This window comes from Falco cherrug, chromosome 10 (genome assembly GCF_023634085.1).
Source record: "Falco cherrug isolate bFalChe1 chromosome 10, bFalChe1.pri, whole genome shotgun sequence".
Lineage (NCBI taxonomy): Eukaryota > Metazoa > Chordata > Aves > Falconiformes > Falconidae > Falco > Falco cherrug.
In genome coordinates this window covers 35,130,990-35,148,068 of record NC_073706.1, presented here as the reverse complement: position 1 = coordinate 35,148,068, position 17,079 = coordinate 35,130,990, and the positions used below count along the sequence as shown (strand labels likewise).

The window sequence follows — 17,079 nt, the reverse complement described above, 5'->3', positions numbered from 1 at the left end:
TGATCTCAAGGGTCTTTCCCAACCTGAACGATTCTACAACAATCATTAAGTCTTAAGTTGTCTCCTTATTATTGATTACAATTTCAGGTACATATACACTGTAGTTTTAGGGACCAGCACCAGCATATTGGTGTTAAATGTCACTGAGGACAGTCACATAACAATGCTTAGGATAAATCATGAGTTAAAACCAGGCTGAAGCACCTAAAAATCTATTTCCTGAGCTCCAGTAGTTATACCACACACCTTATTCAAACTTAATTTATTGTTTACACTAGGGGATGACAAAACAAAGCAAAACCTCACAGCAACAGGTGGCTTCAGTTTGTTCCACATACAGTGAAAAAGAAAAGCATCAAAACCCACAGAGCATTTTTTAGCTGCACTTCTGTTCCACTAAGCTGGGGATGGGGGCTATTAAAGAAAATTTGTTTGATTAACATCACATTACTCAGCCATCATAACAGTTACTGAAGAAATTCCACATACGTTTGAGTTTTACCATCACTAGAGTCACTTAAGTAATCTTAAGGATGGTTAAAAAGGTAAGAGCACTACTGATGACAGTCAAAGAAGTGCTGTGCTGCAGAACTAGAGGCTTACATTTCAAAGCTTACAGAGGCAACTGCTCCACCTCACTTCCAGGCTGCTACACAGCTCCCGGTTTCAAGAAATCACCAGAGCTGTATTCCAACAAAATGTGCTGCAGCCAAGCCATTCAACTTTGAGAGGCTTAATAAAAAGTTATGTCATGTATATAAACAGATGGGTAGGACAGTATTTAAGCCTGAGCACAGTAAGATTATGTTCCACATCAGTTCAGCTACCACATCCTCACTTTCACTTATTCAGGCTTTTTCTAGTTTAGCAAGATTATGATTAAATATCCATAACAAGTTTTTAATAGAGGTTACTGCAAGCCAGTAAATTTTGGCTGGCTATTTTGCCAATAAGAGCCCTAGTATGTGACTGCTGTTAGTCTTCTCCAAGACTAGTACCCGAGCAAACAGATACCCAGCCACAACATCCTCCAAGGTGCTTATGAGCGATTACTTATCTGGCAACTTGCCACACTTCAGACTCCACTGTCCTGCCTACTGCCTTCATTAGGCAAGGTAAATTTAGTCTGCAGTGCACTATTATCTTTAATTACCATCTTGTTTAACAAAGATAGACTAGGGAACATCCAAAGTCACCCAGCTCTTCAGAGAGCCAATTATTATTCTTAACTCTCCTAGTAATCCAGGCTACAGCCACAGCTTGAGTACTACCTGAATAACACCTCCGTATCTCAGTGTGGAGTTTTGCATTACAGTCTACAGAAGAATGGTATGACACAAGTTACAGGAAAGGGATCTGTTGATTCTGTTCATTTGAAGAGAACATTTAAGATATTTAATACTAAACAAGTCTACACATCTATTTCCCAAATGAACAGAGAAGCAAGCACTCTTCTACACAAGTGCCTACACAAATGCAGAGCAGAGCAGATTTCTGCAGGCAAGCTCAAGAGACAGGTGCATTGGCAACATTTAAAGCAAAAAAATATAATTGCTTCACAGAAGTTTAGGTGTTTCCCATACTCATCTGGCTCCAATCTGCTTATGACCAGCAGCCAGTGTAATTGAGCCCACCCAATAATTCACTTTTTTTGAATTTGACTGCTGTTAGTCTTCTCCAAGATGAGTACCTGAGCAAACAGATATCCAGCCACAACATCCCACAACGTGCATAGCACAGGTCAGAACTGTAACACTGTGTTACCTCAGCCTTACTTGCCCCATGGCCATCTGACAATCCTACGATTATACATGTGCCATTATTAGCATGAAGAACTATAAACTATGTTGGGTAGGGGACTACTAGCATAAGAAAAAGCCCGCCAGCACTCTGTCATGCTTCTTGAAGGCTAGTAGCTGTGTCGGTTACTATCTGTGGCACTACCATTTGTCTAACAGAACATGCCTGTCTGTCCACATTCAATTATCAAACAGGCCCTGAAGACAGGACAACTTAGTTTTCTGTTCAGGAGAGCTGCCAAATACTGCCAAGGCTGAGAGGAGCAGCTTCTCCCCTGAACTCTGTAGTGGCTAAGAATATCTACTTGGGAAGAACACTGTTCTTACACAAAAGATAAATTCTCAGTTTTAAAGATGTTTTAGATGTTTACCTCGAAAGCTGTGAATCATTGTTTTCCAAACATAAGAATTTTTCCATTTTGTTATGTTTTTGTTAGTCTCTACATCGGGAGTATCTAAGCTGATGGCTGAGTTAGGTGGGACAGACATCACAGTCAAACTGCTACTAGCTTCCCTTCAGTAAAGTATGTTGATATAGTTTCATAATCAGTTTGATTCAAGGCTATACTTCTTAACAGACAACTCCAGATTGTTTCTTAGCACTGCTCTACTCCTGGCATACACATTCCTGTTACTACGTTGTACCACTGCAGGTCAGCTAGGGAGCCAAACAGACAAAACCAAATTGGTTTATTTAATATCCAAAGTGTAAGATAGCAGCTTTACTACAAGTGATGATGCCAACAGAAGACAGAAGAATACATGACCAAGTAGAGAGCAAGTTCACCACATTCACCATCCACACACACTTTAGTTGGTATAAAGCAATCAAAATTACCCACTTGCCTTTCCTATTGCTAGAACTGCTTACAAGCATGACACTAAGACTACACTGCATTCTTAAACCCTACTGTCAGGGGACAGAGAAAAACCAGTTGAAAGAGGAGGCCTGAATCAAAACAAACACTAGCACTTCTACCGTAAAAAAAGTGCAAATACTTATGAGAAAATATTCACGTAGGAGTGATCAGTGCATCTGTTCTTGCTTTTGTGAAACAGTTTTCATATCTCATATCAGCAAATTAAGCCACTACTTTTACCTGCCAGCTGGTCAGATATTCATGTTACAGCTCTGGAGTACAGACTAGCCATTTGCTGTGCAGATCATTGAATTCATGAAGTAAAACACCAGATCCACCCTCTACCCCTCCCTAATGTCTCAGCTGGTTATTATTTAGCACAGCAGGGAAGAAGGACAAAAAAGGAGGCAGGGTACAGAGCAACACATTACGGTGGTTTGTTTGGTGTATGCCCGCCCTCACATTATGTGAGTTTGTGAGAATTCCTTTATTTGGCTGAACTATCTAGAGTACTACAATAGAGATGCAAGTTCCAGGTCCACCTGAGCATGTCTGAAGGAGGATGCTGGTGCTATTGCCTACAAACTCACTGCGCAACTAATCCAAAGAGACTACTATAAAATGCTATACCTTCACAAGGTGTTAGCATGGCTTCAGTTTTGTTCAGAAACTGACCGGTTGAAGGCTGAAGAACAAGAAGCCTTCTGCTAATGACGTATCAACATCCTTTTATGTACAAAACCATACGTGCATGCTGTCCTTTTGCAAGATGTTTTTGATCAGAGGAAAGAAACACCTGTGTCATGTTGAAGATCATGAATGCCACAAAGGCAGTTGAACATTGTTGTGCCTTGGGACATCTTGTTGTGATTAGGTATGCATTACTACAAAGAAATCAGTGACCTACTGATCACATTTAAGAACGCTGTAGAGTTCACGTTCTAATATTCTGCACAGTAAGTGAACAGAACTGACTTCTTCCTGCAGTACGCTGCTAGAAATTTGCCTCTGTAACACTTCCCATGAAACAGCAGGGAGACGCAAGCTTTAATGTAATCCAGTAATCCAATAACTGTCCTTATAAGAGAAGGGAAATAAATGTAAAAGAGCACACAACAGCTTCCAAAGCCTATCACAATTCAGATACTCTAATTGCAGTAATTACATATAAAAAAATTACATTACATAATAAAATACAAGGGTAATAATTTTAGGTGCCTACCATGGATGCTTTTTTCTAACTAGGCGCCACAAATTAAGAAAAACACTACAGCTCAAACAGAGAGTTTGAGGAGTAACTAGGTAATAGGGTCTAGCTTTCCCCAAATTAACTGAAAAGCTTGGTGGAAACTCATATCCAAGTGACTTTATGCCATATAAAACATCCATTTGGCAGTTTAGTTGACAAAACAACATCAACTCCTACCAAAGGAGAAGCTTTACGCTAAAAAGATATGCAAAACCAGAAGTGCAAGGTTAGGCTACTTCATAAAGCAGCTCTTCCTCCTTCCTTGACTGAGCAGCATTAAAGTAGTCATTTCCTTGAGCAGTATAGCTTAAGGTTGTATTAACACCAGTTTAGTACAAGGCACTGTGGATTCTCTTCAACATTAGTTCACGTTCAGATAATAGAAGAACAGTTTTGAGACTTAACCAAACTCTCCTAGTTTAACTATCACTTCAAAACTACTATTTCAGGGGCCTTAAAAAAAAATCCTGTATGAGCTTGTTAACTGATGCAAGTATGTAATAGTCTCTGCAACAGCCCTTAACTTCCTCTTACCAGTCCTGATGGGCAGCCTTTATCCACAGGATTTCTAACTCAGCAGATGTTATGTCTTCCAATATCTCTAATGGAGAGGTTGATGTCATATGGAAGACTCTAGCTCTTTACTATCTCTCATCTATTAATTATCATCTTCACCTACTCTCCTCAGCTAAATATGCACAAATTCAGTAAGTGTAAAAAAACCCAAACAAATAATAATAAAAAGCCACCACCAAAACCTCCAAAAACCCAGCCCCTCAGAGTTCCATGAAATGACCTTAAGAAAGTCAAGACAGAAGTCATGGTAGAACAGTAGCTTCATTTTACACATTCTCCTCAGATTAATCTCATGCTAATTGTGTTTTCCTTAAATCTCTCTCCTGCAAATAGTAGGAAGTGATGCAAGACTTAGTACTTATTATAGCTCTAAGCAGCAGACTATTAGGGCTTTTTCAGGCCAGAAACTGCCCATATTAGATGAGTGGCCATAGCCTTGCAAGGGAAATAGGAAAGCAAACCAGGATGCTTTGCCTTCAAGTTTCTTTGAAGAGATAAGTAGCCTAACAATACAAATAAAAGTCATTGGTTGTCTACAGAAATAACGCAAGTCCTACTTCAAAACTATATCCAATGCCAATAAGAACCTACACCTCAGAGGAGCAATGTAGTAAGTTTAGCTTACACTCTGAAAGCCACGTTACTGACATATAGTACTAGAACAAACTGTTTATGCCCAACTCACCCTATGTGAAGTTTGTTTTACTGTGTGCCTGTTCTCACAGAGAAAAAAATAACCCTATACATACCCATGTGGTCATTTAATTCATACACATGCCCCTCCCACATACACAGGTAACGCACTCCATTATCTACCATACAGTCAAACGGGTGATCATCATAAGATTAATTTCATGAACCAGCCTTTTTTTAATCCCCACTTGCTTATCCGTAAGCTGATGCACCAGTCCCAATGCAGTGAAGCAAAGCTATTGAAGTCAGACTTCAAAAGGCTTCAGCCTCTGGACACTCTCCGCGTCCAGTACAAGGAAAAATTAATGCGGTAAGTTCTAGGAGAAGAGACAGACCTTTATTTAATACATCTGTTTGGTTTTATGTAAGGAAAAAATATAGCCTGCGGAAAAAGGAACAGTATCTTGGAACAGAACTTACACAGAAACATTTGGAGATCAACCTAAAGGAAATCTTCCTCCCTCTATCCAACTTTTAAGGTGACACTGAAAAGGTAAGACAGTTACCTAAAGCAGCAAGTAAACAAAGAACTGTCTTGTCCTCTAAGCGCCTATGGCAAAAGCAGCTTTTGCCTCTGTGTAGACACATTTCATCAGCCCAAGGGTAAACAACTTCCCGATTTTACAGTGGAGGGGGTGACCAGTAGTGTACTTAATACTGTAATAGAAACTATTTCTACACCACCACCTCCAAAAGAAGGAGAAAAGCAAGCTCACCTAGTTTTCAGGTTGAATAGCAGATAATACTGTTGTTGCAACAGAATTGGTTGAGTGACAAATGACTTTGAAATACTTCATCACCAGATAAGCATAAAGCTATTCTCAAAAAAATGAAAACAGATCCCTGATGATACATCTGTCAGCCGAGACAGCTGGAGAGCTTATAAAGCACCATCTTGCATAAGCCAAATCACTTCAGCAGCTCTGCAGCACATACACAAAAAACAATTTAACATACTATTTAAGAATAAGTACTGTACTTCTTGCAGGAGTCCATATGCTTATAACATATGCAGAATCTTGTTGGGGCTTAGTTCACGAGGCACTTCAAGCAGTGACAAGGACTCTTCCCGACCTGAACTCCTGAGTGGCACTTCACCAAGCCACAAGATTCAGAGCTTTCCAGCTTCACCACCACCAATTATTTCACAGTATAGTCACACCTTACTATTTTCTCAGCAGGTCACCTTAAGTGCTAATTAACTAGGCTATCTTAACCAAGTACTTCAGCTTTCAATTTGTAGTTTTCTTGTCTCTTCTCTGGTGTCCACAAAAGATAAGCTAAACGAAATAGCAGAGCAAATAGACTTTTATGTTATAAACAATCCAACTGAGAAAGTTTCTAGAAAAGTCCATATATCTACTGGCAAGTTGTCAGGCATTTAAAAAGGCTATTTTCTTTAAAACCCTCCCTGCCCCCACCATCTGCACTAGGACCTCTGTATGCAAAATACAGAGCCTACAACAAGAAGCTGCCCTGAAACAAAGTTCTGCAGAGCTATCAGGAGCTGCAGGATAATTAATTTTCTTATACCATTGGATTTTGAAAATTGACTTGATACTTGTATGAATAAAGAACATTTTGCTTTGAAAAAGTTACTCTAAAATATTAGTTTCACAGCAACTACAGCAAAGTCAAAGCATCAAGAACACACTACAAGCAGCATGTTGACTTTTTTTATGAAAAGCTTTGGAGCCTTTTGAGATATTGTCGTATTTTAAGTGAACTTTTAAAAGTTGGCTAGAAAGTAATTCTTACATTCAAAGTCATATGTGGCATAAAAGCATTTAACACACAGATCAAGTTAAATAGATAACCCAAGTGCCGAAAATATGCCTGACAATTGACAAGCATCCTTTTAACTATTTAAGACAGACTGGCAATGTGAGCTGTTCATCCATTCACTCATAATCAATTAGAATTGTAAGCAATGAAAATTGCTATCAATAAGACTTTAAGACTGTAATGGACTGGTAAAAACAGATAGGCAAGACAAGCATCAATCCCAAATCAGTAATATAATGAACTTGTACGAGAAGGATGCATTATTTAGTGCTGCAGATGTTGTAGGTACAACCATCCAAGAAATGAGACTTGATGTAAAAAGATTAGGCATTTCCAAAGGTAGATAGTCTAAATTTACGCAAGTATCCCCTTAAAGTTTAGGTTATTACTTTGAAATTACATGCTGTGCATCCACCTAGGCACAGTTTGCACACAACTGCATTTTCATTCTTCAATACCTGTAACGCAGATTCCTTATCTGTGCAAAGTCTTTCAGAAGAAAGACCATACACCATGTTTCAACAGTATTCATAATCTGGAAGACCTCTAGGCAAACTAGAAGTGTCAGGCCCTTATGGTAGTATTACAAAGGGATAAACAAGTCCAACAGCCAAAATTAAGACTGAAATTCAGAATGCCAGCAGGCAATTTGTACATCAGTGTAACTGTCAGATATTTACTCCAACTTTAAAGCTAGAAATGGAGGTTGAGCTGCACTTGGTGCCTAGCTTCCTTCCCATCTTGGAACAAGAACATTTTCTTAAGATTTGCAAGTCAAGAGATTCTGTTAACCTAAAGAACTGTTACTTTTTGTTCTTGACAAATATCTAGCTCCCTGATCTGAAGAGTGAAAGATGGAATTTAAGCCAACACCAGTGCCTGCAAAACACAGAATTCTCTAGAGAGTGCTCTGAAGTATTTTTGGGAATCTTAGTCAGCACACACCAGCCCACGGTTAGCTGGCAACATTCAGAGCTCACTTAAAGGAAAAAAAGATTCAAATGCCATTAGGCAAGTATTTGGAACCTACACAGGTCACCTACTAATGGGAGCTATCTGCTCTTTCAGAGCTATTTGGAAGATGTAGTTCATACTGAAGATGAGAGAAATACAAAAGTAATTATAGCTCCTGCGTGGACAGGGACAAAACATTTGAGAAACACCAGTATTTTTTTAAACAGTGAAAGTGTTAATATTTGTTTCACAAGCAAGTTACATCTTTGTTACTCTTGCAAACCCTGGGAGCTGAGAGGTTTGTTGTCCAGTCTGGACAGAGAGGTGGTTGTTCCATCAGACTTCCCACACTGCCTACACACTGGCAAGCTTGTGGGGAAATCAGTTAATTTGTTCTATCCTACTACCTTAACTCCTGTTATTCCACCTCTCTACACACAGGTTTGGAACCTACGAGCTTGAATGTTTCTCTTGTATTCCCTTCTACTAAATTCCACTGAAAACAAGAGTGGACAGATGTGTTAACCAACTGCAAGACTTACGACAATGAAGAATAAAACCATATTACTTATAGCTAAATGAATGAGAACAATCATTTAAAAAATAGTGGGTAGATACAACAGCACATCTTAAATGTTACGACAGCAGGTGAAGCTACGTTACATGTGCATTTTGCATAGAATACCAGGACTCTGGAAAATTTTCAGTACACAGCTGGGTCAACCACACAAAGCACAAAAGCATTCATGTAACCTTGAACCAATCAATACAAAACACATCTTGTAAGCCTTCTCCTACACATACGAGTGAAGTCTCAAGAAACATAAGGACCTGCAACTCTTGTGGAAAAAAAAAAAAAAGTGAGACAGCTTCTGCTGTAAGGATGCTAAACCACCTTGAATTTTACATATGAAGACCCTGTTTACATAGTTAGAAGTCCAAATCACCTGAATTTAGTTTAAGTGTTTTTAAACAGTCTCATTTTATCAATACAAAGAGCTGATGAGAAAATTGTATTAGAAGTCATCAATGTGAAGATTTTTCCAAGCTGGTGTGGTTATCCCAACATAAGCCTAGTTAGGTCATCATGATTTGCAAAAAAAAAAAAAAAAAAAATCCACTTCTACCTCAGAGAGGAAACCTTACTGCCATTGCTTTTAAAGTAGCCTCAAGTAATCCAGAGAGGTACACGCAGGTGGACAAAATAGAGCTGTTTCATCACACCAACCACAGTGACCTTAGCCCTTCCCCAGGCAATTCCTGCCACATCATACTTAGATTTCTAACTCAGATTAATATTAAACTACTATCACATGCAGTTTTCAGTCAAAAAGAAAAACTGAGCACTGAAGTGTGCCCCCAGACACACATCTTCCCCACCCCCCCAGCAGCAGCAATTTGTACCCCTCCCCCCGTGCTGCACAGACGTGCTACCTGCTCTCCCCTCAGGTGAGCACCCACTCGCACCCCTCCCCATCCCATTTTTAATTGCACAGATCCCAAGAGTTGAATTCTGTCAGAGCAGGATTTTCAAGCCAGTGTAAGCGCAGCCTAGCCATCCGCAGGGAAGGCCCCGCTCGCAGGCACCCTTACAGAGGCCTGCTTTCCATCAGTGACGTCTGGCACAGAAAGAAGCTTACAGATTTGGAAGGGGACCAGAGACGATCCCCCCGGCCCACCACAAACCCACCCGCGCCCGGACACCCGCCAGCTTCGCTTCAGCGCCTCATAAACAAGGACGATGGCGGGCAGCAGCCCCCGGCACCCCCGCTCGGCCACCACACCCAGCGCCCCTCCGCAGCGGGGGCGGGGGGAAAGGGGGGGCTGCAAATACCCCGACCAACCCCCCAAACCGCACAAATCAACCCAAACCCACAGCAAAAAAGCGTTAAGCTGCCCCCCCCGCTCGCTCGCCCGCCCCCCCGCCGCCCCCCAGGGCGCGTCGCCATTTCGTGAGGCGGGAGCGCTCCGAGCAGCCCGCTGCAGGGACAGGGAGAAGAAGAGAGCGCTGGGGAGGGGATGGAGGGAAAAAAGCCCCCGAACCCGCGGGGCAGCGGGCGCCCAGGCCCAGGCCGCAGCCCCACCGCGCCTCAGCCGCCACTCACAGTTCCGGATATCGGAGATGAAGACCGCCAGACCCCGCATCCCATCGCCCTTCGACACGGCAGGCATGGTGGCGCGCAATCCGCCCAGCCACACACCAAAGCACCGCAACTACCCCCACCGCCGCCCGCTCTCCCCGCGGGGCTCTTCAGGCCGCTGCCACCGCCGCCGCCTCTGCAGCGCGCAGGCGCCGGGGCGGCTCCGCGCCCCCGCGGGCGGCCGCGCGCGCGCGGCTCTGGCGCCACCTGCCGCGCGGAGGCGGGAGCGCCGCGGCCCGCGCCGGGCCTCCCCTCCGCCGCTGGGGCGGGCAAGGGCCGCGGCCTCGCCCCCGGCTGCCCTGCGGTGCCGCAGGAGCCCGGGCAATCCTCCGCTCCGGGGGGGTGGCAGCTTGGGCCCCCAGGTCGGTGGTGCCGCTGCTGGGACGCCATTAGCAGGCACCGCCGCCAGGGCAAACGGGCCCAGGCCGACGTGAGGGGCTGCCGGCGGGCGGCCCTTCCCCGTGAGGGGCTGGCAGGGCTGCTTCAGGCGCTGGATCCGCGGTGAACCCACTGCGTGCTCCCTGCTCAGGAACGGCCCGATCTCCTACTCTCCCTGAACGCTAATGATCGAGAAGTTTTATGACTTACGAAGGAGAAACATCAGGCTTTGCAGGTGCCTCAAAGGATGTACCTTCTGAGGGAGAAGGAGACGACGGACGGCAGATCAGGAGACAAGATCAGTAAGCTTTGAGTAGGATTTTATTTCTAATCTACTCTAGGATCTTATTTCTAAACTGTGGAGAGCGGGGTACAGATTCTATGGTACAGGTACATAAGATCATGCTTTCCCCAGGGCGGACTGATGGAGCCCATGCCTCAGTCCTCCAGTTCAAAAGGGGCCCCAAAACAGGCCACGGGATCTACTTCACATACCCTGCATAGTCAGTCTGAACATTTGCAAGCCCAAGAGCCACTATACACAGAGCCACCCTTTGTCACATGCCCCTTGTGAGCCTGTCCTCAGCTGGGTGAGGCAGTTGCTCTGCATTACATGTGGCGCCTCATGTGTGTACAAACCCAGGGCTATGTGTTTCTCATGAAGGCTGCAGATCTGCAGAGCAACACAGTCCCATGCCATATCCACTCCTGAGACTGAAAACATTTCAAGGTTAAACTGCCTTAAACATGCCAAAGAGGTAGGACTGCGCAGAGCATTTAATCTCATCAGCTGAAATGGTGTCAAAACTGGCCTAGTCTGCCTAACTAAAAGTATGTTGACAGTTTCAGTCATAACACAAGCGATTGGTATACTTAGTGGATTATAATGACTTGTAGAAAGATGGGGTTTGGGGTAATGGAGATCAATCAGTCACTTCATCTGTTTTCCTGTATACTTGAAGTCATTTCATTTCACCTGTTTGGTTTTGTTGGTGGTGGTTTTCCCACCCCCACCCCCACCTCCCCCCGCCCCCAAACTTACCCCAGTATCTAGCTTTTAGCTCAAGCCTATCTTCCAGAAAGGCACTTAGTCTTGATTTGATGCCATCAAATTTACTGTTCTCCTGGGCAGTTTGTTCCCATGGTTAATTCTACTCATTTAGAGCTTGTATCTTACTTAAATTTATCAAGCTCCAGTGCCTTGAAGTTAATATTACATTTTTCTTTCATAGATAAAGAACTCTTTCTGATAATGGCCATATGCCTCAGTTAGGTCACCTCTCAAATATGTTCTGCATGTTTTCAGCATATACTGTTACATGAGTGCTTTTTAGTTGTGTAAGTATCTATTAGAAAGACAAGATGACAGTATGGGCTGGTCATGCATCTGTTTCTTCCTGGATCCTTTTTGTACACCAAGTGCAACTACAGGCAGTCACACACAACTAGTCTTATATTCAGCTCAAATTCTCTGCGTCTGTAGGCTTACAAGAAGAAAATTCTCCCTTTTCATAGCTTTGCAGACAGATTTTGATGCTTAACAATAATTTCCATCTACCTTTGAAGCTGAAAACTTATGATGTCGCTGAGTAGGAGTTTCTGTTTCAGAAAAAAAATACCTTTTTTGAGGTAGCCGAAATGTTGAGCTTATTTCTACTGTCATGAGCACAGTGACACCTAAAGGCTAAGTCTTTCAGTCCTGTCTGGCGGTATTCCAGTCAATACTGCAACTGCAAGTCATGCAGGTACACACTACCTTTGAAGTGGTGGCTTAAATACTGCTAACAGAATAGCTGTGGTAATATAAAGCTAAGCATGGGCTGCAAATTCTGCTTGAGAACTGGGGTAAATATTCAAGTAGTTAACCCATGTGGCACTCTCTAGTTTTGTAACTATACTGCTAAATATTTCATTGAAAGTGGCTCAGTTTGCAGTACACATACCCCAGTTATTTTGTCATCCTCCTTTGACTGAGTTTTTTTGAGGCTTTACTATATTCATCTTTGCTCCCTGTCTTCTTTTTGCCTCAACAAAGGCTTATGTCAATTATGGTGAATGTGTAGGTATATACCTGCCTTTACTGCCTCATAATTTAGAATTTATTAGCCCACTTCAGGCAGTTTGGTAGGGAGAAGATACAAATTTTATGTGAATAGTTAGCTGGATGAAAGAGAGACTGTAATGGTATCTAGATGCACCCTGTCTGAAAGAAACATTGTAATGTGAGCTCAGCTGTTACTATACAGCACAGAGTTCATGCCAGGCACAGCCCTTTACAAATGCACTGAGTTAATAAATCTGGAAAATGTTCTGGTTTGAGCTTAAAATCTATAAAACACCAGTCTGTGAAAGAGCAGACTTCATTAGGTCCATCCATCCGAAGATACTGAGATTTGTAAAGTGATTGCTAATTACTGTAAGATCAGCAGTAAAGGGGAAATAGTCCTAAATGCTTTCCTACTATACAAAATGTTCTGCAGCACATTTGTTTGCCAACAAATCCACGATTGTCTGTCCCTTCTTTCCCATGTCATAGCTGCTTTAATAATTTGCAGAATTTTGTCGTACTTTGGTACAAAGACTTGAATAATTACACTGACCTTCATAGAACTATTACCATTAAACTGAATGGATTTGTGGGAACTATAAAAAGGTAATTGTTCCTTTCCCTTTGTCACTGTTCTGTCAGATTTGTTCTGCATCCCATCGTTTATCGCTTTCTTCTGCTCCTCGTGGTCATTCTAACCATTACTGGAAGCAAAAAGAGCTAAGCAAAAAGAGCTAAGGAGAAAACAGAATCAGCGTCTCCTCCACATGTACACCCCATTGTGTCTCTCTACCTGTCATCTAACATTCACTATCCATTAACAGAGAGCACAGGTTTATCAGCAACGCCTTCTGCCATGTCAGAGTATCAGATGGCTGCTTTCAAGATTAAGAAACACAAAGTTAGGATGATAGCACTATCATAAAACCCTAAACTTCCAGAAATTTGGGATGGATCTCCCTTCTGCCTAGACCTTTTCTTTCCTGTGAGCTCCTCAATGACCAGAAGGGGTTTACATTCAAAACAACAGGTTTATATTACAATGTAGAATAGAATACCTAAGCTTTAAAATAAACTCTAAGAAAGTAGATGAGATAAAATAAGGGTTAACAAAGGTTGTACAAACAAGATCTCCTTTGACACCTGCATGCTGGCAATGTCAGCCAGCTGGTGGCTTTGTGAGTTGCAATAAACTCTGTATAATTCCTTCTAGTTCATAGGAGGAGTTTGTGTTGGTTTTGGGGTGGGTTTTTTTGGTGGGTTTTTTTTTTTTTTTTCATTTACTCTCTGAGGTCCTTCTGCTGTTTCTCTTAACCTTCTTTCTCCTTAATGACAGGCTGCCACTCATTTCTTGCTACCACACCATTTTTATTTTCTGAGTATGCACATTTACTTGCCAGCAAAGCAGCACACTTTTACTCTCCCCCAGGTGTCCTATCTTACTCAGGTACTGCTTTAATAATAGTGTACAGACTGAAAAAACAGAAATAAAACCGATATGGTCTATTACAGGCAACTGTACCTCATTTTTAAACATTTATGCCACTTTGACATGGACACAAATGCATAGAATTAAAGCAAAAGACTTACTGTCAGTAAAAATAATAAAAATCAGTAACTGCTAGATTATGAGGAAAAAACAAACAGAAAACTGGTCAGTATTTTATGTGAAATACCTTTGAAGCTTGGGGCCTTTTCATTTCTAGGAAAAAAAAAAGTTAAGAAGCATGAGCTACAATTCCAGGGAAAGCAAAGTGAGATTTAATGAGTTACAATAAATTGCATAGGGGAAATTTAGGTGCTGAGATGCCCACTGTTGTTGCACCCAGTCTTCAAGTACCTGGCCCAAAGAAAGGAATTCATAGTGCCAAGTTCAGTTACTGAATCTGGTAAGCAGTTGATGGGGTGGGCAATGGGAGTTAAACAAGACACATTCACGATTCCAAGAACAGATACAGAATCCTATCTCATTGGGGAACGTTGAAAATGTAGAAGCATAAAGATCCCCTTATCTTTTCGTCTTGCTTAGTGGAATGCCAGCCAATGGTGGGGATTGCCCAATACTTTGCAGATATGCTAACAATCTGTGTGCATCCTTACATGTCAGAAGTAAGAGCTGTGATTCCCTTACAGGTAGCTGCAGGCCTCCTTCCTCAGTGGCAGCATGCACCCTGTCAGCTACTTGCAGCAAACCTTTGGATCAGTCCCGCTAAGGCTACAAGAGAGTCAACAGGAGAATATGATGGGAATGCAACACAAGAAATTATAGATTCAATTACAGAGACACTGGAAACAAAACTGATTTTTCACACCTTTGTTCATGCCTTATTTCTGTCATTCCTATTTAGAAGTGTAACCTGGAAGCATTTAAAGTTTGTGAGAGATGAACAGCATGTTAGGAAACAACAGAAAATCTGGTACCACATTGGTTGTAAATTACTTTAGGCACTGTAGTTATGTACCTTTTAAATTTGGGGTAGCTTATATATGAAAATGTACTGTATTTCAAACACGCCTATCAAGCCGTCCTATGAGATTTAAAAAAATCACCACTTCTTGAGCAAAAGCTGAAGGATTCAGAGGTGTCTTGGTGATACTAAAAAAGTGGGATGAGACATTCCTTTTTCCTGCTCTTTCCTGTAAGTGTGTGGGTCCAAATATACTAGTGAACCTTTCTACCAGTTTCCTTTCTGAAGTCCTTGCTAGAATTTAAATCTGGGTGATTAAGTGCACAAAGTGTATACACTCTTAGCGCTTGCCCAGAGGGGCCATACATCCATTTCACTGTCAAGATTTCCATTCAGAGGAACAGCATTTCTATTTTTCTTTTCAGTGCTAAAGAATGTTCACGAAGATCTTCATTGCACAAGAGGGAATGAAAGAGGAGGCCAGATCAGGAGAAAATAAGGTAACTTTCCAGTTCAGCTTCTGGGAAGTCTCAGCAAGCTGTGACCAGCACAGAAAGCAGGACGCTGAAAGGCTTCTGTTGGGAAGCACGCTGCCAGGGTGTGTCAGGCTTGCCCCACGCAACACATCTGGTTTTATCAAGTCTTTTGATACGGCATATAGTGCCTGCAAGCTGCCCATGAAAGAACATGGGCAAAAACATGGGCAAACCCCAAAGCTCCCGCTGCGGTAAAAATAGTAGCACAGCCATGTTGCACCTAAAACCACAAACTGTAAGGTCAAAAGAGAAGATAATAAAAATCTCAGTTTCAAACATAAAATTTCATTTTAAAGCCTGTTAATGGCTACGTGACCCCTCCTTTCTGCACACGGGGGGGTTAACAATATTGCTTGCCGCTGTCCTGTCATTTTGTTCCCAGGGCAGCGCACATATTATAGCCCACGCTCCCTACTTGACCTACACTCTTGGCTACGGCCTGAACACACACACCGAGAGGCTCTTCAAGGGAATGTACGGTTATCCCGCGCGTATCGTTTGCTTCCTGCAGGCCCCGGCGGCGCCCCTGCCCCCGCGCCTCGCCCCCCGCCGAGCAGGCGCCCAGCCGCGGCCGCTGCGCAGCTGCCCCGCCGCCATGTTGGCGCAGCCCGCTCCTGCCCGCCGCCTCGGCGCTGCCCGGCAGCCGCGGGGCGGGGCCGGCCGCCTCCCCTTCCCGAGCGGCGCGGGCGGCCCAGGGCCGGGCTGGAGGCGGGCGGTAAGGTGCGCTCCGCCGGCGCGGGGGGCCTCGGCCTGCGCCGCAGCCGCGGTGGCGGGTGGCAGGGAGGGTGGCACAGCGGCTGCGGGGGGGACAGGGGCTACAGCGGGGCGGCAGGCCGCGGCGGGGGCGCGCCCTGCGGGACCCTGCTGGCCTGGCATGGCCCGGCCCGGCCCGCTCGCAGGCTGCAGATGGTCGCTCAGGGCAAGTCTCTGGAAAGGGTTGGCATCTCGAGAGCAGATGAGTATGGGCGGCAATTCTAACGGTCAAAGTAGAGTGCCTTACAAGGGGAAAGAGTAATGTTTACACAGGTTAGAAATGGGGTTTTTTTCTGAATATATTTCTGAATCTAGCTTTTGTTTTTTTAAAGCACATCAGCAGCATGCTTCCTGGGCTTCCTTTACAAATTGTAGTAGGCTTCTGCAGCAGTAATTTAGAATCTAGTTTCTTCTTTAGAAGTAAAGTATAAATATTAACCCTGTTCTCCACAGTTACTGTGCCAGCCTCCAAGACTACTGGGTTTCTTTGATTACTTCTTTTTAACAGCCTAAATCTATGCCAGCTTTTCTCTTTTTAATAAAAACATCCATCTGAAACAGCTGACTAAACGTATGTTACTTCATGTGGAGGTTCAGGTTAAACCTTGGGCTTCCAGAGGACAGACTGGCCTATATAGGAGCCTGGTGGACAGAGTCCCTTGGGAGACAGTCCTGAAGGGCCAAGGGGTCCAGGAAGGCTGGACATCCCTCAAAAAGTGAATCTTAAAGGCACAGGAGTGGGCCGTCCCCATGTGCCGAAAGGCGAGCTAGTGGGGAAGAAGACTGGCCTGGATGAACAGAGAGCTTTGGCTGGAACTCAGGAAAAAAAATGTTTATGACCTTTGGAAGGAGGGGCAGGCAATGCAGGAGGACTGCAAGGATGTTGTGAGGTTATGCAGG

The 17,079-nt window shown here is 43.5% G+C and overlaps 2 protein-coding genes across 13 annotated transcripts in view; one reads left to right on the top strand and one right to left on the bottom strand.

The window, feature by feature from the left end:
• Positions 1-10,204, bottom strand: part of AP2A2 (adaptor related protein complex 2 subunit alpha 2) — a 46,246-nt gene extending 36,042 nt beyond the window's left edge. For 3 of the 4 annotated variants that reach the window (XM_055722382.1, XM_055722385.1, XM_055722386.1), the window contains exon 1: positions 10,022-10,203. In XM_055722382.1, the coding sequence (XP_055578357.1) occupies positions 10,022-10,088 (67 nt within the window). In that variant the 5' untranslated portion in view covers positions 10,089-10,203. Of the gene's footprint in view, positions 1-10,021 lie in introns of all 4 variants that reach the window. The other variant, XM_055722383.1, reaches the window with a different exon arrangement.
• A 225-nt stretch (positions 10,205-10,429) lies between these two features.
• Positions 10,430-17,079, top strand: part of CHID1 (chitinase domain containing 1) — a 127,500-nt gene continuing 120,850 nt past the window's right edge. Inside the window, exons 1-2 of one of the 9 annotated variants that reach the window (XM_055722395.1) lie at positions 10,430-10,737; positions 15,316-15,390. The gene's annotated coding sequence lies outside the window, so the exon portion shown is untranslated. Of the gene's footprint in view, positions 10,738-15,315; positions 15,391-16,017; positions 16,147-16,312; positions 16,453-17,079 lie in introns of those variants that run through there. The other 8 variants (XM_055722396.1, XM_055722387.1, XM_055722388.1 and 5 more) reach the window with 8 other exon arrangements.